A 27,012-nucleotide genomic window follows, 5' to 3' on the forward strand; every position below is an offset into this window, starting at 1 on the left:
GGAGGAATGTAGCCAGGATCAAGCTTCTAATTCCTGATATTAGTAAATCTGACAGCTTTATAGTGCCTTAGAAACTTAAGGGGGTTGCAGCTTCTGTCGACAATGGAGGGACATCGGCAGCTGCTGCAGTCCCTCCTTCATATATTTGTGGGATACTTAATATTTTCAGGTATCCCTAAAAAATGGGTGTTTAAGGGATATGCTGCACATATTGACTGATATATAGACCCCTCAGTATTAATATAAGATTTTAAAAAGTTAATGCTTTAAATGCTTCAGCTAATAAAATGTTAAATATATAAGGAATAACTAAGCACTGATAGAGAAAGCATTAATGGAGTACATCAAAATAAATGATGATAATAAATAAAAGAAAATATAAATGAATATAAATGGAAAATAACAAATAATAAGAAAATAAAAATAACAAAAATGAAAATAAAAATAATCAATGCATTGTTTAAAGGTCATTCTGGGATGTGGTGTTAGTGAGCAGTATCACCTAGTCACTGATTATATTAGATGTCCATGGACTATGACTTCTAACACTAGCCCTTACCTTGGACTTGCATGTAGTCTCTCCGGTCAGTATGTTTAGTCACCTGGGAAATGGTGTCAGATAACTTTCCCGGGTCCATGAGTACAGCGTGTCTTCTATTCTGAATTATTAATACTGAGCAGCTTATATTCATATCAGAGCGCAGAACACATATACCCAATTTTCTAATAAATTGTTAAATGCCTTATCAATTCTTAAGGTGCAGGAACACAAAAAAAAGTATTTGCTTAAAGATATTTAAGTAATTTGTCAGAATTTTAGGGTGTAGATGTCTTCTTGGATGCATATTTATCACAAGCCATGATTTTTATGTGGATGTGATAAATATTTTTTGTGTAATTCTCAACATGAAAATTTACTAGTCTGCTTTTGCCAGGAGATGTGCTCTTACTAGTGTCCATCCTGGTGAAGAACTGGAAGCAGCATGATTGTGTTAATCTATCAAATTGTTTCCTGGTTTGGGTACTTGGCACACACTGCGCATGCACACCCATCAACGGAACCATGTGTTACTGGAGGCTGACGGAGAGGTAACTGAACGATCCTTCTCAGTAAAAATTTGTTAAATACAGTAGTAGCCTATAGGCTTCTATAGGATAATGCCATCTGGAGATGGCATTACCTATCGGGGCCAAGCTCTGGAATGTAAATCTGGCAGCATAAAGGCTTACATACTGTAACAACCAATGGGGTTTCATTTGTGGATTAAAATTGAGGGGCCATGACAGATATCAGAGATATCTGCTATGAACTCTCCATAGTACATCTGGGGGATCCTTAATATTTGCAGGTACCTCCCAAAAAAGGCTATTTTTGGGGAATATACTGCAAATATTTCATTATATATACGCCTCTTAATATTATACTCTCTTGCTGTGTTTTTGTTATAGAAATAAAATAAAAATATTTCTACTTGTGGGAATTTCCATAGCATCATCAGCTGGCTTTTTCTATCACAAGAAACAGTGACAGGTGGTCAATTGAGAACACAAAGTGTTACATAACACCTACAGTTTAAAAGAACACACAGCATGTGCAGGGTGTCACATTGGCAAGGAAGATGAAACTCCTTCTTGTGTTGGTGGCTGTTGGGCTATGCTCAGCTCAATACAATCCCAACACAAGAGCAGGACGAACATCTATCGTTCACCTTTTTGAGTGGAGATGGGATGACATTGCAGCAGAGTGCGAGCGATACTTGGGGCCCAATGGATTTGGAGGAGTCCAGGTTAGTAAGCAATAATCTAAACATATACTGTATACTAAAATCTAAATATATCCCAGGTGCTGGGTAGGTGTATTGTTTCAAACAGCTGGGTATGGGTAGCCAGCCCAAAATAACAACAGCATTTTAAAAGAAACACAGCGCTATATTGGTGAAACAGATGCAAAAATTTTTATCCAGCAATTTTTAGGCACATTTGATATATTAAAAAATCTTAAAACATTTAATAAGTATCCATTTAAAGCAACTATATATATTGTAAGTACAAGTTAATATATTTTTACCCTACTTCAGAGAATAATAATATGCTAATGGATTGCTCCTATTGTGCAAGCACAACAATATATGTTGAATAAATCTTATATTTAGAGAATATATCATGTGTTGAAATGTATATAGTCACTGCATTTACTCAGCATCTGTTTATATGACTGCAGTAGTTGTTACTATATTGGATTGCAAACCTGTGATAGAAAACTGTTCATTTCTCACGGATTACCGATGGAGCTGGCTGGGCATGTGTTGTTACTGGAGACAAATCTCCCCATCTATATTCAAGCCCCACTCCTGTATTGCAGCGTATTCTTCTGCACAGCACTAACAGCAGAGTGATTAACTAGTGAACGGAGAAAGCGCCTGGAGGTCAGCGGTAAGTGATCTCACTGGAGCTCTTTCTGGCAGGTTGCAAGCCAGCTTCGCCGTTCTCTGCAGCGGTGTTCAAACATGGGAGATGTTCACGCTGAGCAAAGGAGAAGTATACTTCGCAATATAGGAGCGGGGGCTTGAATACGGATGGGGAGATTTGTCTCCAGTAATAACACATGCATAGCCAGCTCCATCAGTAATCCATGAGAAATGGACAGTTTTCTATCACAGGTTTGCAATCCAATATTGTAACAGCTACTGCAGTTATATAACCAACCGCTGAGTAAATGCAGTGACTATATAAATTCCAATACATGATATATTCTATAAATATAAGTTTTATTCAACATATATTGTTGTGTTTGGACAATAGGAGCAAACCATTAGCACATTATTATTCTCTGAAGTGTGGTATAAATATATTAACGTGTATATATATATATATATATATATATATATACATATAATCCACCAATTGCCAGCACTCCCTCCAAAGGGTTAAATGGGCCCGGTGCATAATTCGATAGTTTTCATACAGAAACTCCACCAAAAAGAACGGCAATAAGAGACTTGAAGCAAACAAATGTCCGTGTATTACAAAGTCAACACATGTCGGATACAACCCCGTCGTCAGGACCACATACATATATATAGTTGCTTTAAATGGATACTTGTGAAATACTTTAAGATTTTTTTAATATATAAAATGTGCAAATAAATTGCTGGATAAAAACTTTTGTGTCTGTTTCACCATTATCTACAAGGAAATCTAGTGCACAACATCCCAGGAAAATAAAGAAAAAAAACCACTTAAGTCAATATAATATCAAAATGTCAAATTAGCATTTAAGAACAATATGAAACTAATAATATACAATAAGAAGCTAGATGAAGACTCAATAACAAATGTAAAAGCCAAGTAGTTAGTATTTAGGTATACATGGGCTGAAGAGACTCCTTCATATTCTCAGTGATCACTTATATAAGTTCAAAACAAAATAAATTAGGAATCAGTCCAACTCCATTTCAATTGTTTATGCTGCCTATGGTTTGTAATATAGAAATAAAGCAGTTTGACATGGTCAAAATGACAACATGTTAAGAATGTCAGCATTTAACATGCTGTCATTCACAATGTTGACATTGACAAAATGTCAACCTATTCAATATGTCAACAAAGTGATTGGCTGTTGAAACTCATATTTTAGCCTAACCCTAATTGCAGCCTAACCCTAACCCTACTTGCAGTTTAAATCTAACCTTAACCTTAATCGCAGCCTTATTCTAACCATAACTCTAACCCTAATTGCATGTGTTCACATTCATAATGACAACATTTTGAACATGTCGACATATTGTCAGTGTGAACTTTATAACTGTCAACAGTTTGAATGTCAACATTTTGAATGTCAACATTATGGTGTCAACTTAAATGTTGACATTATGAATATCGACATGCTGATTACAATGATTTACTGAAATGTTGCAGCTAATTATGTTGCAGCTAATTTGTCTCAAAGCACTCAAATATATTGATGATACTAGTTTCCATAATACTGTAAATATTTAATGCCAGTGGGTTAAAAAGAAATTGACTAAAATTAGTCTGTAATTTTGAATGTTGTAGAGAGAATGTACATGCTGAATAATTTAATTTACTGTAATTAATAAAAATTGTGTAATATAATAAAATAATTTGTTAAAATTGCATATTTGCTGCAGGATTTAAAGCAGCAATCTTTTGAACCACTTAGGGCCATATTCAATTAGCCACGATAAGTCCGTTTCTGCGGAGAAGTATTGCCGGTGCCATCATGTCACCATGCAAAAAGTTTCTTCCATATTTAATTCCAAAGACTTTTCGCTGGTGCGAAAACTCAATGCAATGAGACATGCGTTAAATTTTCGCCTATGAATAGGTATCAAAAAAATTGTCACAATTGGGGTTTTGGGGTACAAAGCTGCGGGAACCCCCCCTGCATCCTTGGGACAGACCCCCAAAAGTAAACTGCATAAAAAAAGTTTTAAAAAGTCCTTAGATCACCCCAAAAAAGTACTTTTGTTTTGGGGATGAAAAAGTAGAAAAGTTGGGGTGAAACTTAAAAACTAGTGAAATAGGACTCCGGGGGGGGGTCCCCAAGTATGCCCTAGGTGTTTTTAAGTTTGCAGGCGCATGCGGAAGGTGGATTTTTTAAGATTTTTAAAAATTCACTTTAGCAACTTAAAAATATGCTTGCACCCATTTTCAGGTACCCCTAAATTTGCTGGGACTACTTATTTTCTTCCAAAAAACCTGCAAAATGCTATTCTTCACCACTTCTGCAAAGGCGCTAAATAGCAGCTATTGAGAAAATGTAAGTACCCCAAATACCTTCAGCATGCCTATTCGTGGGTAAATAGAGTTAACGCCAATGTAATTGCATCTTTTGGGGGGTGACAGGCTGATTTCCAAAATTCTGACAGCACTTTTCGCATACAGTTTTACAGTTTCATCGGGTCTCGTTTTCGCCGATTTCGAATTGAATACGGGTATAAGCGGGGATGCTCGTGATACTGTTTTGCATTGAAAACCAGCGATGTCGGCGTAAAGTACACCATGCGAAAAGTATGGGACTTTTCGCGACTAATTGAATACGGTCCTTATCTGGCTAACATTTTTTTTTAAAATATCACCAAAATTGTAGATTTGTATTATTATGAAATTTTGTAAATAATAACTATTTAAACATGAGTAAGTATAAAATTATTAAGAACATTTTATAAGATTATACTGGATCAGGTATAAATAGATATTATTAACATAGTTTGATAGTTAAAAAAATTAAAATTTTGAGGACATTTTTGGAAAAATAGTTTTATATAATAACAAAAAGACTTTAACTTTATAATAGATTTAACCCTGATAAAGTCCTACAGACAACAACTCATTGTCAGAGATTTAATGCATTGGGTTGATATCCTGATCCAGTTTATGGAAATTAAGTGACAATTGTAGACTCCATGATATCTATTTGCTCAGATAATCTAAATTTGATATTAACTATTGTACATTTGCATTTTTATCTAGTAATAAATTGTATATGTTACACTTGGTATGCTAGGATCGCCTGGTTTCAGTTTATTGAGATCATCCATTGGCTATCTGGAAAAATTTAAACTGATGTCTCAAAAATTATCATGGTCCCTATTATTATTAGGAGTATTATTATTATCTACATTTATATTTATTTTTGGTATGGGGCCACTCATATTATCACATATTCATTTGGCTCACATTGGTGTTTTTTGAAAGATTTTGTGCACTAGGAGGCACCTAATGTTTTTGTTTTAAAAACAAAAAATGAGTAACATATTAATATAAAATTATATACCATATGGTATACAGAAAACAGAGTATAGTGCCTGTTCACTAAAATAGCACAGAAGAAATAATACACACAAAAAAATATTTTTTTATACTGTATCATGATCACCTTCATGTGTACTTCGCAATACATTTTTTCTCTACAATTGTAAATTTATTTCTTATCTCAAATAGATATTTAAGTGATTACATTGTTTAAGGCCCTTGGTGGCAATGGTGTCAATGTAGAAAATCCATTTTGCCTCCAATTTTTCAGAAAGAGTGCATAGTCACTACTCCTCTTGGATTTAGGGACTCATTCTATGATACGGCAATTCAGACTTGCCACTTGATGTCCACACAGGAGAAAATGGCTCACAACTGGTTTGTCAGTACTGCTAGTTGAGAGTGCTTGTCTAATAGAGCAGCAGTGGTTGGCCAGCTTTACCCAGAATGTCTGCGTAGACATCCCAACATAAGCCAGGCCACACTGGCACATCAAGAGATAAATGATAAAATGAATCAGGCAGTGTAGTTTGTTGCATATCTTGTTGGGATCAGGTATCTGCATGTTGCACATCCACTGCATCTCACACATCCTGGTTTCTGTGTATTCCAACATGTATTATCAGACTGAGGGCTGCCATAATGGACATATCATGGGTTTTTTTGTACAATTTTGCCAAATGCTATGTCAGAGGCTATTATAGGCCAATGTTTCCTTATGGACTTTGCAACCAACAGAGATTTTTCATCATATTCAGTAACTTTGATCATCTGACCATTCTCTTTCTTTATGGTGCACTGAATAGTCTTGCTCTATTCCTCTCTCAACAGTTCTTTTGGAATAACTTCTTGTCAGGATTCGTTCCTTAATTTCTATAATCTTGCTTTCTGCCTTTAGCAGATCCTTTAGCCGATTGAGTTACTTTCAGAAATTGAGATATCGGCAAACTGTCCTTTCATCTTGGTGGATGGTTACTAGAAGCATATCGCAATGTATTACTGTTTTGTCTTTGTGGAACAGAGTTATTCCCAACTGGGCACCTCCACGGAATACCGTCAAGTCAAGAAAATTAAGTGAGAGAGGACTTGCCTTGTGTGTAATCCTTACTGTACTTTGCAAGTTGTTAAATTCAATTACCATTTTATTACATTTGTACTCAGTGTCATTCTAGATTACAAAAATATTGTCATTAAATCTCTAATAATAACCAATCAATGTACCATGTAAAACATAAGTAGATTCATGATTATGCATAAAGATGTTCATGTACATGGGCACCAGATTGGAACCCATTACAGGGCTATCCCCATTGTACATATAATGATTATTAGTAAGGACCACTTCTAGAAGATGTAGAATAAACTCAATAGGTGGTCTTGTCCATACTGAGTTAATCATCAATTACATACTGATTCTATACCAGACCCATGGGTATTATCATGTACAATGATGATACATCAAGTGACACCAGTAAACTCTTGTTATGCAAGTTACTCAAGGAATGCATTTTCCCACAAAAGTCACTTGTATCCTTTAGATAACTAGGTATTAATGGAACCAATCTCTTTAGGAAACTATCAAGAAACACCGACAAAGGCTGCAAGACAGAACCCCTGGTAGAAATAATAGATCTGCCAGGGGGATATATCAATGTCTTGTGCACTTTTGGTAGTATATATAAACAAGGACATAGGGAGTATTCAACCTTAAGGAAGTTTGACATCCGGTCATCAAGCCACCCTTGTCCTACTGCCTTATCGTAGTCCAATGTATTTTGGTTACAATCACCCCACCCTTACCGGTGGGGCGTACCACTATCACATCATTCCTCTTAAGTGACATTAGGGCCTGTTGTTGGTCAACAGACAGATTTCCATATTATTTCTTAGGGGTTTTACTTTTAAAGTCAACTTCAGTTACGTGTTGAAAGGTGCCTATGCTAGGATTGAAAGACTGTAGGTCAAACAGGCCTGGTTTATAGAACAAACCAAAAGAAACCCCTTTATATAGGCACTATTATGTAATTGAATAAATAGTTAATAAAAACAATAGGGCACCAGTCATGCAGCTGTGGGGAGTTGTGTCAAAACTCCCAACAGAATTCACAAGGAACTGGAGAAAATAGATATAATTCACAGTGCAAAATACTCATTGCCCTTCGATCAATGAGTGAATTTAATAATTGACATAAAACATAACATCAATACACATAATAAGCTTCAATACATTTAAAAATAGAAGCAGGAGCATAAAGAGGATAAACCAATATCAGTGCTACAATTCAATGATTGTGGGAACCTGCGCACACTTTCTATGTTAGGAGTTGCTGGTATAGAAGGGTCTATCCTAAGTCCCTTAATGAAATAGAGTACAGTAATTGGTAATACCTGCGCTTAATAGTATGGAAGATGGGTGGTGTTTCATATGTTAGTGATACTATAAGGCCCAAGTGTTTGAAAAGATAATTTATGCCTCAATATTAATAATGCTTAGTAGGTAGAAAGATATGAGATCTGCAGGTAGTCACAATGCTACCAGACTCTCAATTTATCTACAACAAATCAAAAGGACGTGAGTGACGTAAGGGGGGGGGAGGAAATTCTGATATAATAATGTCAATCGTCCACCTTCCTGATCGGAAGGAGATGAGTCCAGGGGTTTGGGAATAAATCAAAAAGGTGGGGGGCGAGAAATGTAAAAGTTATCTGCAAGAATATACAGTAAACAATTCCTGGATGTTGCGCTCTGGAGTGGCGGCGTCCCGTCCCTACGGTCCGAAAACTTACCCTTATCATCTAAGGTTCCTGATTCTTCATCCGTGGCTCCTGCGGGACGGGTGCAGACTGGTGGAGGTTTGCATGACCTAACGGTATCCCGAGACTCAGGCCGCCCCACCGCCAAAGGTGCATCCGCAAGAAGATTCACAGTGCCAGTCTGCACCCATCCCGCAGGAGCCACAGATGAAGAAGCAGGAACCTTAGAAGATAAGGGTAAGTTGTCGGACCGGAGGGCAGGGGACGCTGACCCTCCAGAGCGCAACACCCTGGAATTGTTTACTGTTTTTTCTTGCAGATAACTTTTACATTTCTCGCCCCCACCTTTTTGATTTATTTCCAAACCCCTGGACTCATCACATTCCGATAAGGAAGGTGGACTATTGACATTATTATATCAGAATTTCCTTCCCCCCCTTCACCACTCACGTCCATTTGGTTTGTTGTAGATAAATTGGGAGTCTGGTAGCATTGTGACTACCTGCAGATCCCATATTTTTCTACCTACTAAGCATTATTAATATTGAGGAATAAATTATCTTTTCAAGCACTTGGGCCTTATCGTATCACTACCATATGAAACACCACCCATCTTCCATACTAACTGCGCAGGTATCACCAATTACTGTACTGAATATCAGTGCTGCACTAATTAATAAAGTTAGCATGCATGTATGGATAATATTTCAATAGATATATTCCGGGTAGGCTGAAGTATTGGACGTTCTTCCCTCTTTGGGAGGTCTCCTATGTTACTTAGCCTAGGAACGACAATTGTCCCAATGGAGTATGAGTATTCCAGGCACACTGATAATAAGGATGGAAATTAAAATAGAGGTGGATGCTGGATAGATGTAAAGAAGCTCTCACCTATAAGTGGCAAATTTCAGTGTCCAGCAGCATAGCCTGTATGGTCCAGGTGCGGCAATGCAATGAGTCCAGCAGCATGTAACTCCAGCTGGCTGGCCAAATGTAGTGGTAGGTAGTAGCAGCAGAGCCTTCACAATCCCGGTGCAACAGTGGCAAGCCACGTGTAGCTCCGATGGTCGGCAATACACACTGGTCACGGAGTGACCAGGTGGACTAGGTGGACTAGTCATGAATAATCTGACAGATTAAATACTAAATTTACATCCTCTTCCTCCTGCCTCTTCACCTTGTGCCCCCCTTGCCATGGATAGGGCTTGCATGTTCTGCAGGGATAAATCATATTGTACTCTGGGATGATGGTCTAAATGACTACTCAGTGGTAGGGGAGCTGAGGTGACTGTGTCAGATGTGGACTGTGAGGAGGAGGAGTCAGTCACGGTATTGTACCTACAGTGAAAGGGTCTTGCTCATTGGCAGCTTCCACTCCCTGAACCACCTGTTAACCACTTATATACCTGGCGAGTTGCATAGTCATTATTCATGGTCTGAACTTCTTATGTTTAAATTAAATCAACTAATTCTTATACATCTAGTAATATGTTACACTAGTTCTCTGTTTTATCAGATTTATGTAGTGGTTGGTTCTGTGTATCAAACTTATCAATTTCTTCACGTACTTTAACCAGTTCACTGCCAACTTCCTCAATCACTAACAAAAACAAATTGAGTGAGCATTTGTTCAACACCCCACACCATTTGCTGCAAAAAGCAGCATTGGATCTCTCAATGGTGGGGACATTATTCACTCTGAAACCCTAGGCTATTTTTTTAGATCTATAACACTGGGGAACAGTCAATCTGTTGACAGGGATTTAAGAGTCGATTTCGATTAATTTTATGCTCCTGATTATGAATATACCATGCTTATTTTTCAATTGGCTCTAGTTTTTGAGATATCCATAAGTCTTTAATATATCTGAAAAATTAAATTAATCAATGATAAAATAGTTAAAAATATATTTTTTTATTCTGATTAAATTTGATTCATTAAATGTTATAAAAAGACACAGGATAATTACATACATAAGTGTTAGGAAGCTATGATTACCGTTTTTTGCAGGATTTTCTGTTGTATTCTTGTTGCGGGCAGTCCCTCTGCAGACTCTAACAGTAATCGGTAACCACCTTTCTTGAGATCTTTCTTCCATTACTTGAATATCCTGGTAGAACCGTTCACCCTGTTCATGGCCTAAATCTCTTAGATTGGACGGGAAGTGATCTAAATGGCTGTACAAAAAATGTACTTTAATACACATGTTGGCACTTACTTTCTCTAAACATTTTAGCATGTTGTGGACTAATTTATGATAGTTGCCTGCCTGACTCAGCCATGCTTCAGATTCGGTTTCAGTCATAGATGTGGTAAGATGTGGTAAAATGTGGATCCTACACCAGTTTCCATATCTGTAGGCTGTCAAAAATTCCTGCTTTTAATTTTTCAATACTAAGAGATGGAAATGTTTGACAAATAAACAAGAAACAATCGCCTGACTTGTCCAATGCTTTTACAAATTGTTTCATTAAGCCCAGTTTGATATTGAGAGGTGGAAGTATGATTTTTTTTTCCTGTCAATGAAGGGCTGATGAATGATGTTGGCTTTTCCTACAGTTATAACTTCTCTTGGAGGCCATACAGTTTGATGCCAGTGCTTTTGTTTTGTACGACTATCCCATAAGCATATGTGACAAGGATACTTATTATATCCACTTTGCTGCCCAAGAAGAAAGTTTACCATTTTTAAATCGACACAAGCAGACCACTGATGCTGAGAATAAGACTAACTTGATATTTTCATACTGTTCTTTAAGTTTTGTTGAATGACCGATAGGAATCGACGCAAATATATTTCCATTGCGCAGTAATACGCATTTTAAGCTCCTTTTAGAACTATCCAAAAAGAGCCGCCAGTCTTCTGCTCGATATTCTGGTAAGCCCATCATCTGGAGAAGTTCCGGAATATTGTTGAAATACACAAGATTGTTCTCTTGGCTAAAGAACGGCATTATGGCTTGCTCTCTATTTTGATACAACATTATAGTAACATCCGGCTCAAGACAGTGCTTTTCTTGAAGTCTGGATGCTAAAAGCTCAGCTCCTTTTTTCGATAAATTCAAGTCACGAATTAAATCATTTAGTTCCTTTTGAGAAAATTTGTTTGGAGTAGAGGAACTTTCCTCAAATTCACTTCCATCTGCAGTGCACTGGATGAAATTAACATGTCCACATCATCACATTCAACTTCGCACAAAGAACTGAATGATGGTACAGGTAAATCTTCGCTATGTGGTATTGGTTGTTTTGCAGAATTCATACTTTGGGTATTCTCATTTGTGTTTCTTAAATTGATTCATACCCTTCATATTTACAGCACAAAAATAGCAGTCACTCAAGTGATCTTTTGGCCCACACCACATCATAGGTATGCCGAAATTAGGTCCTTTTCGATCACCTTTAGTCCAATTGTGGAGTGATTCCATGCAGGTTTTACATGAGGCACGCAAATCTGGCCTTGCTGGATTATGTGATGTCCAAAATAAGCTTGATATGCTTGTTTTATGAATACAGTTATATTTTTTATTTCTTTTGCAACACTATATTTGCCACAAATATAACAAAAAACATCAGGGTTATTAGTACACAGGCCCTGATAAGAACTAATTTTTACAGCAAAAACGTTTTGTTTCACACATTCAGTGCTAACTCCCAACAAAAGCTGAGGACATACTGAACAAAACAAGCCCAAACGGCGGGAAATTTGTTGCGTTGGGAAGAGAGAAGGCCGAACAAAGGAACAGGAGGTGTGCTAACTGCATCACTCAGTCCTATCCGTTGCTTCTCTCTGTATGCTGGAAGGAGACGTGGCTGTGGTCTGAGGATGTCCCGGTAGGCTCAGCAGTGCACTGCCATGCCTCTTCCAAGCGTTAGTGAAATTTGAATGTGTGACTACCAGCTACGTTATCACAAATAAAACAAATTCTTGTTATTGTTGAAAGAGGGTAGTTGTTAAAAAAGCAAAACTAAGTATATTCTGTTAAGTAAAGCAGGACTAGACTATTAAGGTACTTCAAATGGAGAAAATAATTGAATTTTATAAATTTTTAATTATTTGAAAACTGGAACCAATTCAGCTATAGCGAAGATCAAATGCGATAATAGGACCTGCCAGTACTCTTAAAACTTATATCTTTGGCAAGAAATTTTTTTTTCTTTTGTTCCTCAGTGTAACACTTGGAGAGGAATTGACCATCTAAGAACATTTTAGTCTTCCTCTTTTTTAAGCTGCCCACATACATAGCGATTTTTTACCCAATCTGGCCAATTCCGACACATCGGAACGACGGATCGGGTAAAAAATGCCCAAATCATGAGTCCCCACTCACTATCACGATGCGATGCGGGCCCCCTCAGGTCGCACAACGCATCGTCAGATCGGCCAAGCTGTACGGCAGATCTGACAATCTAGGACACAATGCACTATAAAAAAGTCTGGCTGCAGGAGATCGGATGAAGATTGGACAGCATATCATGTGCAGATGATGTGCTGAGCTGCCGGGGAGAGTTTCAAGGGAAACTGGACACATCCTCGGATCGTAAGTGTATCGGTATGTGTGTGGGCACCTTTAGATGTAATACCCTATGGAATAGATTCACTGGAGTTTCAGCAGGGAGGCTATTGAACTCTAGATGATCAACAACTACTTTATCTGCATCATCGTCAGTTTATGAAACTAACACATTTTCAGCCTCAAATAATACACACGCACTGCAGCCATTTTTCCGCTGTTCTGCGCATGAGCAGTAGACTCTGGGCACTAGAGTGAGCCTGGAGTCTACTGCACATGCGCAGAACGCGGGAAAAAGGCCACTGCGGCCATTTTCCGGCGTTCTGCGCATGCACAGTTGACTCCGGGCACACTCTAGTGCCCGGAGTCTACTAATGCTCCGGTGGCTGGCCAGCCGCGTCAGTTGGCTGCCAGCCACCAGGGAGAGAGGAGGGGGCCCTGCACGAGGAGTGCACACGGGCCCCCTCCTCCCTTAAAATGCCCCTGGTCCACATACACCTTTCCTAAAATCGAACCATATGGCTAAATGTGCCATGCCTTTAAATCTGTGAATAAGCAACGCCTTGTGCTTTTTCTTAAAATTTGAAACTTTAATCTGATACTTAATACAAATACTTTTGCTGGAAAAAAAATTGGGAGCTACTGTATCTAATTACTACTCGTCGTGGCGCATTTTAGCCGTGCTGGCGTCTCAGGCCAAATGAAGCAAAAAAGAAAAGGTGCATGATGACATATGCATGAGGACACATCTGTACTGTAGCTTTAAAAACTATTTGATTTTCATGTTTAGACCCTGTGGTGTTAAGGCGTCTAAATCATAGATCCATCGCATCTCGTGTCTTGCAAGACTCTTCTCCCTATCATTTGTCATTTGTTCTCCAGTTATGAAAAACACTCATGATCCTCTAGAAAATTGTAATATGGTTCAACGAACTGCCATGTTTCTCTTTAAAATGCAGGGAGAAAGAATAGCCCTCAAACCCCCTTTTTATATTCCTAACACATTTCCCCCACCATGTTTTAATACTCCTTGTTGTCTTCCCAACACATTGTTTAGAACATGTGCATCATGACGCATAAATTACATACCTAGTGTTACATAGAGGAAAAAGAAATAAATGGTGTGCTTATCTACCAAATTCATTAATAACCATTCAAAATGGCAGCTCCCACAGTAGGTTCTGTTACCTACTAAAAATAGAAAGTTTATAGAGAGTGTGGAGTGCTAGTTAGAATAGCCACAATTACTTTGGCATTACTATAAAGGATTTATTAGATGTTAAGTTTTAACAGACACAATAAAGATAATTTAAAATATCTAAAATACAAAATCAACAATTTTCACACATATAGAGACTAAGTAAGTGTAAATCCCATGGGATGGCAAAGCCTGTGTGTATTAGGACATTCCAAACTTTATACTGGGACTGTATTGCCCCTCCAAGGAAAAATCGTCCACAAGTATCCTTTCCACAGTATGGTTCCAGGACCAATTAGCACCTAACTGTGTAAGTAAATGCTGTTTGCTTGGAGAATTCTATTGTTTGATACAATAGGTACACCAAAATGGTGAATCAGAATTCTGATGGGACTCCATTCTGTGATGGCACTGGGTTAACTAGATCCATTGAAGCAGAGATTATGTCAATAACTGCCGACTGCTTAATCTCCACTATGCTGCTCCCTTGAGCTGTTTAGCACTGTGTCCTCCAGGCACTGGAATGGGGTTTGATGTTATGACTGCCAGCTGATTGGTCCTCGATTGTGCCATTGCTGGATGCAGACAACTGGTGAATCACATAGAGGGGGCAGTTATCAAAAATCACATTTCCAGTGCAATCTGGGCACAATGTTATTGCCCAAGATTGCATTGCAGGATGCGATTTTTACCAGTGGCATGTATTAACTGGCACCCACAAAGCCATGGGGCACTGAAAGAAACCCTTCTCTGCAATGTTCTCTGAATGCTCCTGAGGCTATTGCACATGCACAGTCCTGCTGACCGCACATGTGTGGCCACCGTTGCCAGGGAGGGTTCCGTGGGACCAGCTAAATCTGCAAAGTGTAGCCCATAGGTTACAGTGGGTTACCACCTTCTTCAGATGGTGGAAGCTGTGAGAGCCAATCTCCGGAATTCAACACATTCCGGAAGTTGGTAAATATGGCAGCATTGAACCCCTTTAGAAACCTATGGGGGTTGCGGCTACCGGCAGGAAAAGAGGGATCGCAGCAGGTATCAGAGATATCTGCTGCAGTCCCTCTGTCATACATTCTAAATATTGGCGGTTACCCCCAGAAAGTGGATGTTTTTGTGGAATAAGTTGCAAATATTTATTGATAAATGGGCCTCAGAGTGCTGGTTTGCTTATATTCTGTTCCCTCAGGCACCGAAACAGCAGTGTGTGCCATCTGAGTTTATCAAATTATGATTCACAAACAGCAAAATAAAAAAGTTAATATTTTCAGTGATCTGCAATATTGAGCCAAACTGTACATTATTCGCAGTGAACATTATTTTTGTAACTTCCTACAATGCTAGTGTAGATCCACGTTAAAAAATTGAATTCATCTGAAATAAAAACATGCAGTAATAAGTTACATAGTTTCATGTAGTAATATTGTTCATGGATTTTCAGCTTTCACCACCAAATGAGAACATTGTTCTTGACAATCCCTGGAGACCATGGTATCAAAGGTATCAGCCTATTGGCTACAACCTCTGTTCCCGTTCTGGTAATCAACAGCAACTTCAAGACATGGTGACCAGATGCAACAATGTTGGGGTAAGTGCAATATATTGGATGGTAACTATATCACCATAAGGAATAGGCAATGTAACAGTGCTACCAATCTTCTCCTTTGACAAATTGATAGAGAAGGTCATTTAAAATGTTGATACAGTAAAGCAAAGACTTGACAAAGAAATGCATAATGTGTAGAAATTAAAAATGAAACCAATTTTGAAACATGGACTGCAGTAAATAAACACAAAATGCTAATAACTAAATCATTTTATTTAGTTCATATCATACAATAACGTTTTTATTGAAGGCAGAGAGTTGTATTACTAGTATAAACTAAAATTCTCTTGACATTTATGGTAAATTACACCTCTGAGATTCTAAGACAAAATACATGTCTCATTACACCGAACAGTCCATGATAACTGACCCTGTCTTTCATGAAAAAAATTGTAGCATTACCTATGCTGGAAAAAAAGTAATTCTAGTAATATTTTAGTTCAGTCATGCTATAATGAAACATGTACAATGGTCTGCTACATGAAGCACAAAAAAAAACAGGGGTAGACCCAAAATGTGACTTAATAACCAACAACACATAAATCAAGAAGGGGGAAGTTAAACCTCTCACCTCCGCATGATATGGTTGTCAATAGAGTGCCTCCTCTGGCATTAGCTAATTATAGGCGGTATCCGTGTTTCCCATGCGGGTGAAATCACCACAACAAAAATTTAACTTTTCCATTACAAAAATTTGTTCCATATCAGCACTGCTTGCCGTGCTTACCAAATCATCAAAATTAAAACATGTATACAGTAGGATGACAATTATCTAAAACTCCAATTATCCAAATATGATCTATGTTCATATGTACAGTTGTTATACCTATACATATTTTGTTTGTATATACAGTTAAACAGTTCAATATTTTGTTTTCTTATTGATGCACTGATTAAATAATTTATACAATTGTATATTAGCCCATAAAATCTAAATTGTATCATAACATTAGCAAAAAAACCATCAACACAAAAAACAGATATACTGTACATATTTGAATACATGTCCAGTTATTCATACAAACTGACTATAATCTGTGTGAGCTACAGTACCCTCAGTCACAATTAGCTTGGATAATCGGATTCTACTGTATGATACACTAAAGAAAGGAAAAAATCTATGAATCTTACCAAAATATATATGGTTATTTCTAATGCAATTTTAGAGTAGATATTCAATTTCAAATATTGTGTATATCTGCTGACTTGACTACTTCACACAGTATTATCCTTTCACTCCTATGTCCTAGGTCCATATCTATGTGGATGTTGTCATAAACCACATGTGTGGAGCTGGAGGTGGTGAGGGTACTTATTCAGCTTGTGGTAGCTATTTCAATGCTAATACAGAAGAGTTCCCTTCTGTTCCATATTCTTACTTGGACTTTAATGATGGCAAGTGCAGTACAGGCAGTGGGGAAATTGAGGACTACAATGATCCTTATCAGGTGAGAAAATTTAAATATATGTACATCTATCTTTCTATTTTTGTTTTACTTATGTATTAGAATTCTATAATATAATTCTGGTTGCTGTCCATCTTGTATATGCACAGTATAGTCTGAAAGTTGTTGCACGTGAGCATATCCCCATGCACCCATCACTCACAGATCCCATTGCAAGAAAAGATGCCCACCATTACCAACATTTTCCAGATTCCCAAAGCCACCCACTTTCCCTTACCCTATATGCTGTTACCCTTAAGTTTCGCTGCATGACTACAGTATGTTGACATGTTATGCATGTGGCTCCAACACATTTAAATTAGTACAAAACGGCAAACATTACAGCTGACACTCATTGTCAATGAACACACACAAAGGGATATAAGTAATAGATTGCAAGATATGTTAACCATTGTGGTCTTGGCGATTAAGGCTGTAGATTTAAAGTGGTAATAACTTAAAAGACAAAACCGAGATGATTTGCCTTTTAAATTATTGCTGCTTTAATGACACAGATCATGCCAGTTCACAGATCTTGCACCCTTTTACATACAGATGTGTTGAATTCACTTTTATTCAAATCATGTCAAATATATTTCTAGTTTGCGTGATATGGACTTTTCGACTTAGCTAAGCCATGAGTCCCACAGCGACTTTTTCTTAAAATATGCCTTATTCAAATGACTAATGAAACAAAAGTGTAATACCTTCACTTGCAATACTGCCACGGGCATTTCATATACTTCTATGCATGACTTCACAAATCTGGGTAGAAAAGGCAAAGGGAGACCACACACAGACGCATCACGTGAGCGGCCCCGATCACATAGTCCGGAAGAAGCAGGAATCCAGGACGCTGACGCTGAGCACCCTTGCTCGCCAACCAGAGGACATTGATGGAAAGAGGAAGGATCCTGCCACAAGCAGCAACAGGCAGACAGGTGAGTCTCTATATCGGAGGGGGAAGCAGGCTGTGGTCGTGAGCGGTCTCATCCAGCGGTTCCCCTCTCCAGACAGGGGTTTGTGAGGCCACAGAGGCAAGGGTGCAGGATACAGTCTTTCATTAGACGTATCACTCACTCAGGCTGCTAGCCAACACCCCAGTCCGGAGCCCCTGTACCCCAGTCCAAAGTGGTCTCCTCCTACCTGACCAGAAGATATCTGCAGCCACCATCAACATTGCAACAGGATTAGACATCACTTCACCTAGCTTGTCAAACAAAGATATTCATATTACATGCACTGCAAGAGTTAGTGGGACGCTGCTAACCTCTTTCCCCCATTCCACGCCAACCACTGACCATTGACATTTCCATTTGTTTTTGCATTAGCAAGGTCTCAGTATAGTGCAATCAGTGTGAGATTTCAGTAGGGTATTTGACACAATACCAGGTAGTGCACATCAAGCACTTACGGTTTTTAATATTTGTACATGTACTCGTATGTCTTATATTATTGATTAATTCCATGTCTAATAATACATTGGTTGAATTTCAAGCATCCATTAAGTAAAACTATATTCGTATTCATGTTGTTATTTGTATATTATTCCTCTATCTATGGTCACTAACCATATACACATTAAGGTTTAGCGCTGAATGTTCGATTGTTTATATATGTGTTCAGAATAAAAGGGAGGACACCCTTCTATTCAGCAGCTCACCGTAACCATTAGTTCACCCAGTGCGCTGTGTTTATACATTTCTCTAATCTTAGTGTAGTTTCCATAGAAACAAATCAAGCACCCATGTTAATCCATGACCCTGCTCCACCCATAGAGGAGGAGGTGGGATTCTCAGGCAGTGGGGCCCACCAGGGATTTCCCCTGTACTCCTGTGGACCAGTCAGATCCTGCTTGCACTAGTGAACAAATGTGCTTGCGTGGCCACCAGCCACATGGAATGGAGAAGTATCAGTAGGATTTCTCTTCAGTGTTTTTTAAAACACAGAAGCCCATAGGATTCTGTAGACATTGCCATCTATTGATGATTGTGCCCATCAGAGACAAGCTCTGGAAAGATACGCTGTTACATGCAGTAACAATGCAGCTCCATAGAATCCTTTGGGGATTGCTGTGCAGCAGGTCCATTGCAAATACCTAATATTATTTATGTGTTGCAGACCTTTTTAATAAATAAAGTATGTGGACAGTGGAGAGGAGCAATAAGGGGGTAGTGGCAAAAAAAGGAACTTAGTGGTCCAGTCCTTGGGTAGATGATAGGTGGAGGAAGGATGGTACCAGAATAAAGCCAGGTGAGCATTATTAACAGAAAGGTGAGTCAGGAAAAGAAGAGGAAAGGAGAAAGAAATATGGGTTGGGGTGGAAAGAGAGATACTGAATAATACATGGGAAAGACATATGGTAAAAAAGAAGGTTAGAGATGGTTAAGGAGGAGAGGAGGGGAGAAAAGGAAATTAACCTATTGCACCTGAATATTGTAAATCATTGTACAATTTTTCTTTCTTACAAATTTGCCTACAACTCTACATCCTCAAAAAATTAGCATTCTTACATAAAGGGCACTCTATCACCAAGAGGTTTATGGCAACTTTGCAGAGGAAGATTTACACGTCATAGATGGGGGAAGTTGTTCTTTATATGATGATGGCAAAAATAAATACAGTATTAAAGTCAACACAGAAAATATCTGTTTGCCTGAAAATATGAAACTAACATATCAAGTACTGTAGAGAAATATTATATGGATAAAATGGATGTGGGTGTGATATATACAGAACATTGAGAAAAACCTGCTTCTGGCCTTGGGAGGAGATATCCCAACTAGACAATGATCCAAATCAGAAAGCACATTTGAATGTCCTAGGGTGGCAAAAGTTTGGATTATAATCTCATTGAGAATTGATGTACCAAGCCTTGGAAAGAAACTTGAGAAGTTTCTCAAAGCAACCAATCAGCTTCCTACTGTCATTTAGTTTGTCAGTCTATGAAATGACAGTTAGAAGCTAATTGGTTGCTCTAGGCAGCTTCTCAACTTTATATCTCTCCATTGCTTGATACATATCCCATTGAGAAACTGTAGAATGATTTGAAAATTGCTGTCCTTTAGCGGTCTCTATTCAACCTGGTGCAACTCAAGCTATATTGAGTAAATGAGGCTTACAAAATAGATTCAATAAAGGCTGAATTTGCAGCTAAAGGTATCCCTTCCAATTTATAATAAGATGGCATTTATATAATGAAATATGTATGGTCTGTTTTTTCTAATTATTTAAGAACATTTTATTTGAAATTATAGAGTTTTTTGTTGATCATATACAAAAATCTCTAAGTAAGTCTATTATGATCCCATGAAGTAAGAATATAACATTTTAAAAATATCAAACAGGGTAAATGGGCAAATATTTTTTTAGCAACTGTAATTTGAGGATCACACCTCTATTGGTGCAGTTGTTATTAGGTATTCTACTGACGTAATTTTTCTGAGTACCTCACTGTATGGTAATATTATTATAATGGTAAATTATGCCATATATAATGTATACATATCCAAGAATACAAGGATAGCCAACAAAAACATTACTTTAAGTTGCCTTTTCTTTGTATAGGTGAGAGATTGCCGTCTTGTCGGCCTTCTGGACCTTGCCCTTGAGAAGGAATATGTCCGTGGGAAGATTGTTGATTATTTGAACAGTCTTATCAACATTGGAGTGGCAGGATTCCGAATTGATGCTGCTAAACACATGTGGCCTGGGGACCTTAAAATTGTTGTAGACAGACTTAATAACCTGAATACACAATGGTTCGCTGGTGGAACCAGACCTTTCATCTTCCAAGAGGTGATCTTACATATGTGAATTTACACAAAACATTCCTTATTGACATTATTGTCGGATTCAAGAATATTAACAAGAAACTTGCAGATGTAATCATTGTCTTGGTACTGTGGGTAACTTAATTTGAAGTATAATCCAAAAGTTACATTCAGTATTAACATCTTAATTTTGCTAATACCGATAGGGAATAAAATAACATCAACTCCCATTTAATACAAACTATGTGCATTAGAATAGAAACAAAATAATTTTGATCTGTTGGAATTTATATGCAAATGGTGTGAAAAGTATACAGTGAGACACAATTTAGTACATAGAGTACACATCTCAGAAAACACCAATGTTACTAGTCTAAAAACCAGCTTATTAAAAACTGATATTGGGCCATTAGCTTAATGCAAGTGCTGCAGAGCTTGAACACAAAAAGACAATTGTCCAAACAAACCTTAAGAAAATACCCCAAAAACAGATATTTGTAAATTTAGAAAAGTGTTTTTTTTAACCTTACCTGTTTAGTTTGATTTTGATTGTGAAAACAGTATGTCTATAGTAAAGATCATTTGTTCTGATATATTTAATATTATTGGTCATTTTTGCTAATAAACAACAATAAAATATTATACAGATAAGGAATTACTAAATCTTATGTATAAAGAATTCATAGAAAGGTTTCAGTAATTGCTGGCAAACTCATGCTTGGTAAGCATCCAGTTTATGTTGATAGCATGTTTTTCTGTATGCATTTAAAACACATTTACACATTACAGTACTGTACACACAGTATACTTTGCAAAGATAGAGGTTTAAATATAAACATAAAACATAAAACCCCTGTTTTATGACTAGCTAAAAATATACACTATATAAAATTAATTAAAAGAGAGAAACCATACAAATTATGATTGAATAAGAAAAGTTAGAATTATATTTGAAATACACAGGATAAAATGTATACCTAGAATAAAATAATATTTTTTTTGTCAATTTTTTATTTACTCAGGGCCTAATTCATAGATGGTTGGTAATGCAGCCGCAGTGCAAATGCTAATCTCAGCCTTCCTTTTGTGTGGGATGGTGCGATGGAGTGTACGAGTGTTGAGACACCCACTTTCAGTCTCTATGGCCTGTGCATTTGCAAAGGAGATTGTAAAAATTCCAACATCAATGCAACATCGGTCCACAGTTGTGGTAGGCTAGGTCTACGCTATCTTCTTTCCTCTAATCCAACTAAACATGGCCTCTGAAGCTGTGGATTTGCGATTGGGAATGCAGCAGCATTCTCAGTCACGCCCATTACACTCCCATAATACGCCCATAAAACAGCTCTTTTTGCAATCACTTTAGTTCACCTCCCAGTCTCCATCCTGATAAGCCCCGGGATCGCATACCCTTCTCAGGAAGGATTTCTTGGACTACTCACACATGCGCAAAAAATCACTCAATTGAAGGAACATTGAAATGGCGATCATCTCTGGATCAGGTCCTCAGTTAATGCTTCAGTTTGTTATACTTGTTTAAATATCTTATTTGTTTTCCATACCAACAAATTTATAATCTATCTAAGACGATTTAATATATTATTACAAACTTCAGATGATACTTTTTGTGTTCAAAACATTAAGTGTGATTCTGTTTGCAATAATGTGTGTTCTTCCTGTGAAAGTATGACTTACAGTCATTTTAAGTTTGTTTTTCAAATCTTATTACTATAAGGTCATTGATCTGGGAGGCGAAGGCATTTCATTCACGGAATATTTGGGAATTGGAAGAATAACAGAATTTAAATATGGTGCCAAGCTTGGAACAGTCATTCGCAAGTGGAATGGAGAAAAGATGGCATATCTGAGGTAAGACTAAAAGGACACTGAATTAAAAGTGGAAAGAGATTTAGCTATTAGACAATATATCATTCAACCCCAAGGAACATGGGTATAATACAAAAATAAACGGAGGATAAAACTATTTTGCAAAACTCATAGATATAACATGCTATATGGTGGAATGCTAACATTTAAAAATCCCAGGTAAATTTAGGAGATTGCTAAAATCTTATTTAAATATACATTTGCATATTATATTCTGATTATTGTCCTTTCTCTCTAGGAACTGGGGAGAAGGCTGGGGTTTCATGGCCAATGACAGAGCTCTGGTCTTTGTAGACAACCACGATAACCAGAGAGGTCATGGTGCTGGAGGAGCCTCCATCCTCACCTTCTTTGATGCTCGGTAAATTTACATTTAGATAAGTTCAAGATCACAATATTTGCAAGTATGTGGATGGTGGTACATATTCATAATGATATATTTTGTACAAGATTGCATACATTACTGCAAAACATTTAATAATTTTGGAAATTGTGAAAAACTAAGTTACAATAGATTCCTTAAAACTACACAACTGTCAAGTATTCTATGGGTAGATAATGCTATGTGAAACAAGCTTCTTTGTGTTTGCCTTTAAATATAATTTTATAAATATATTAAATGTAGTCTTAAGTATTATTTCCTGATATAATAAAATAAATGGCGACAAATCAGTGACATAGAAATGTAAATGATGCAAGATGCTTATATCTGTAACTGTAACACTGTCCTAATTAAAAGTTCCAGAAAGAATAATGAGTTTGATGTTTATCAGCATATTTTAGAGTAATTATGCATAATTTTTAACACAGTACTATGTATTATTTCAAGTACAGGAAGAGCACTACATATCGGACCTGTTTCCATTTTAATTAATTCTCTCTTTGCAGACTTTACAAGATGGGTGTTGGCTTCATGTTGGCTCATCCCTATGGGTTCACACGTATCATGTCCAGTTACAGATGGCCAAGGAACTGGGTGGATGGCAAGGTGATATTAAACCTATTTCCTAAGAATGACTGTTGAAAAAGCCACAATAACTAGAAAACAATTCAATATGGTCCCTTTCTTGTGCAGGATATCAATGACTGGATTGGACCTCCAAGTTACTCTGATGGTACCACAAAACCTGTGCCTATTAATGGAGATGGCACTTGCGGCGATGACTGGGTCTGTGAGCACAGGTGGCGACAAATTAAGTGAGTAGTTTTATCACAATTTTATATATATTCAAAATTGGGGTGACAATATATCCAGCTATTACTGAACTACGTAAAACTGTACATAAGTAAGAACAGAGCACATGTGAAATTATGAACAAAGGCTTCCTGTGGCTGCATGCTGGGACTTGTCATTCTTCAGCAGCTACAGGTTGTATTTGTCTAGTAAACAACTTGCTGAACTACAGTATCACTGAGTATAAGTATGCATTTAGTATATACAATGTTATATTGTACTTCCTGCAAAGTCTGTGTGACTAGTAGAGAAAATCACATAACTTGCTAGGCACATTCCATGCCCAGCCCTTTCACAGATCTGCCTCCTATTGTCCACAACACTCTAGTAGCAAAACATGCCCGGCCAAAGTGCAGTCTCCTTGTAACACAGACACTGTACACAGCAATCCAGAGTTTAGAAGCTCTGCTGGATTAATTTTATTACAATGACAGACAGACTGATTGTCTGTTACCCAGTCACATAATTGAGGGGGCTGTTTCTTTTAGTCTGGGTTGGTCCATGGCAAATCTGGACAGCACAGCACTGCACTATATCATACCTTCTTTTAAAATTGAACACCTACTGCACCATCAAATTCACACGTCCCTTCTCTATAAGGTTAAAATAAAAGGGTAGAAAATTACTGGGCCAACAGGCAGCCCCATCAGGCAGTGGCCCACCAATAAAATCCTGGTGAACCCTATGGTCAATCCACTCTTGGTTGTAACTATCTATGAGATGTTTTAGTCACTGTTTAGCGTTATTATACAGTAGTAAAGCTTTATTATAAAGAATATTAAGTTAAAATGACGCTTTGTTCATGTATTCCAATCATTGTGATATTTATCTATTAAGGAACATGGCAATATTCCGTAATGTAGTGGATGGACAGTCCTTCTCTAACTGGTGGGACAATGGAGATAATCAAGTAGCATTTGGTCGTGGAGACAGAGGATTCATTGTATTTAACAATGATGACTGGTAGGTGAATTTTACTTGTCATTTCGATGAATGCTGGCTCTTTTGTAAGGTTTCACAAATAGGCAAAGGGAGAAATATTTTGCAGATGAAAAAGAATCTGATCTCTGTGAATTTGGAACCAATAATCAGGGAAATGAGATGTAGTCAGCATCCCGGCGTGTGGGATGCCGAATTCCCATCAGGTTGGGATCCCGGCACCAGTATCCCGGCCGCCGGCATCCCAAAGGTAAGTATTGGGGTGTTAGGGGGAGGTTAGGGTTAGGTAGCAGGGTTAGGGTTAGACATTAGGGGGAGGGTTAGGTACTGGGGAGATAGTGTTAGGATTAGGTTGCTGAGAGGGGGAGGTTAGGTTTAGGCACTATGGGGAGGTTAGGTTTAGGCACTGGGGAGGGGGTGTTAGGTTTAGGGTGCAGGGAGGTTACATTTAGGCACTAGGGGGGAGGTTAAGGTTAGGACTGGGGAGGAAGGATTAGGGTAGGGGTTAGGGAAAGGGTTAGAAAAATACTTACAACTGTTCTCTATGGCTGTCAGGAATCTGGCTGTTGGAATGCCACTGTCGGTATTCTGACCAGTGGTATCCCGACAGGAGGATTTCATACCCTACCCCAAGGAAACATCTCCTGCTGATCTTTAGTTAATACTGTAAATTATTTATTATGTGGGATGAGAAGATGATAAAAATATTTCAATAAACAGAATGGAACCTGAAATCAGGGCTCTGTGTACTATAAAAAATACATTCTTTATATGAAATGATTAAATATGAATGTTTTCATAAAGACATAACATCTGTTGAATTTTACAGGTACATGGATGTCACCCTGTATACTGGTCTTCCAGCTGGTACCTACTGTGATGTAATCTCAGGACAAAAGGAGGGTTCTAGCTGTACTGGTCGGCAAATCAGTGTAGACAGCAATGGCTCTGCTCGCTTCCAGATAAGCAACGAAGATGAAGACCCATTTGCTGCTATTCACGTTGATGCCAGACTATAATATGTCAAAGAAATGAGAATCAGAACTTCGGTTCCACATGCAGAGAAGTGAACCCTCTGTTCTGGGGAAAACTGGGTTAACATTTACACAAATACAGATCCTATCTTTTACAACATTATACTAAAATGTTCTCTCACTGTACTTGCATTGCCTTTAATAATCTTTATATTAACATGATCATCACCCAATAAAGTAATTATTATTATTATTATTATTATTATTATTATGATTATTATTGTCAAATAATCCACTGCTCTGTACTATTGGAAAGTACAACATGTATAACCGAGATTACATAACAAAGAGCAGGCAAAGAGGAGGACATACTGGAAGCATAACACCATACAGCATAAAAGATGGTATCGTAAAGAAGCAAAAAAACCAGTGCATACAGTACAATGCAATAAGCCAGGTGGGTAATAGATGATATAGAAGATGTAAAGGAAGAAAAGTGCAAGAGCTTACAGATGGATGAGGGGGATAGACAAGAAGAGAAGTGATGGATGCTAGACATGAGAAGGCTACAGTAGAGAGGTAATGATAGAGTAGATGAGAGTTTTGGTAAGTAAATAAGAATCTTACACTAGCAATGTTATGGGGATGGAAATGAAATATTTGGGAGAATAACTGGATGTGGGGAAGATAGGATAGGAAGCAATAAAGGACAAAGCAACATATATGGGTAAGAGTGTGAGTGTAGTGTTGTTAATTTTAATATTGAGTCAGTGAGGTATGTATACACAAGAGGGGGAAGGGATGGGTTTGGTTTTGGTTGATGAGTTTTGCTAAATTATTGGGATATGCATGATGAGTTTTCAGTGAAACAGTTTGACACACAAAAGAGGAGGAAAATTGGGTGGTACTGGG

At 37.7% G+C, this 27,012-nt stretch overlaps 1 protein-coding gene across 1 annotated transcript; it reads left to right on the forward strand.

Moving 5' to 3' along the window:
• The first annotated feature begins 1,607 nt into the window (after window positions 1–1,607).
• Window positions 1,608–26,145, forward strand: LOC148500832 (pancreatic alpha-amylase-like). The gene is made up of 10 exons (XM_088451315.1): window positions 1,608–1,787; window positions 15,684–15,830; window positions 17,099–17,296; window positions 20,861–21,091; window positions 22,802–22,935; window positions 23,192–23,314; window positions 23,842–23,941; window positions 24,029–24,150; window positions 25,025–25,150; window positions 25,956–26,145. The coding sequence occupies exons 1-10, from the start codon at window positions 1,620–1,622 to the stop codon at window positions 26,143–26,145; spliced, it is 1,539 nt and encodes a 512-aa protein (XP_088307441.1). The 5' UTR covers window positions 1,608–1,619.
• The last annotated feature ends 867 nt before the right edge of the window (window positions 26,146–27,012 follow it).

This window comes from Taudactylus pleione, unplaced genomic scaffold (genome assembly GCF_031769625.1).
Source record: "Taudactylus pleione unplaced genomic scaffold, aTauple2 ptg000546l, whole genome shotgun sequence".
Taxonomy (NCBI): domain Eukaryota; kingdom Metazoa; phylum Chordata; class Amphibia; order Anura; family Myobatrachidae; genus Taudactylus; species Taudactylus pleione.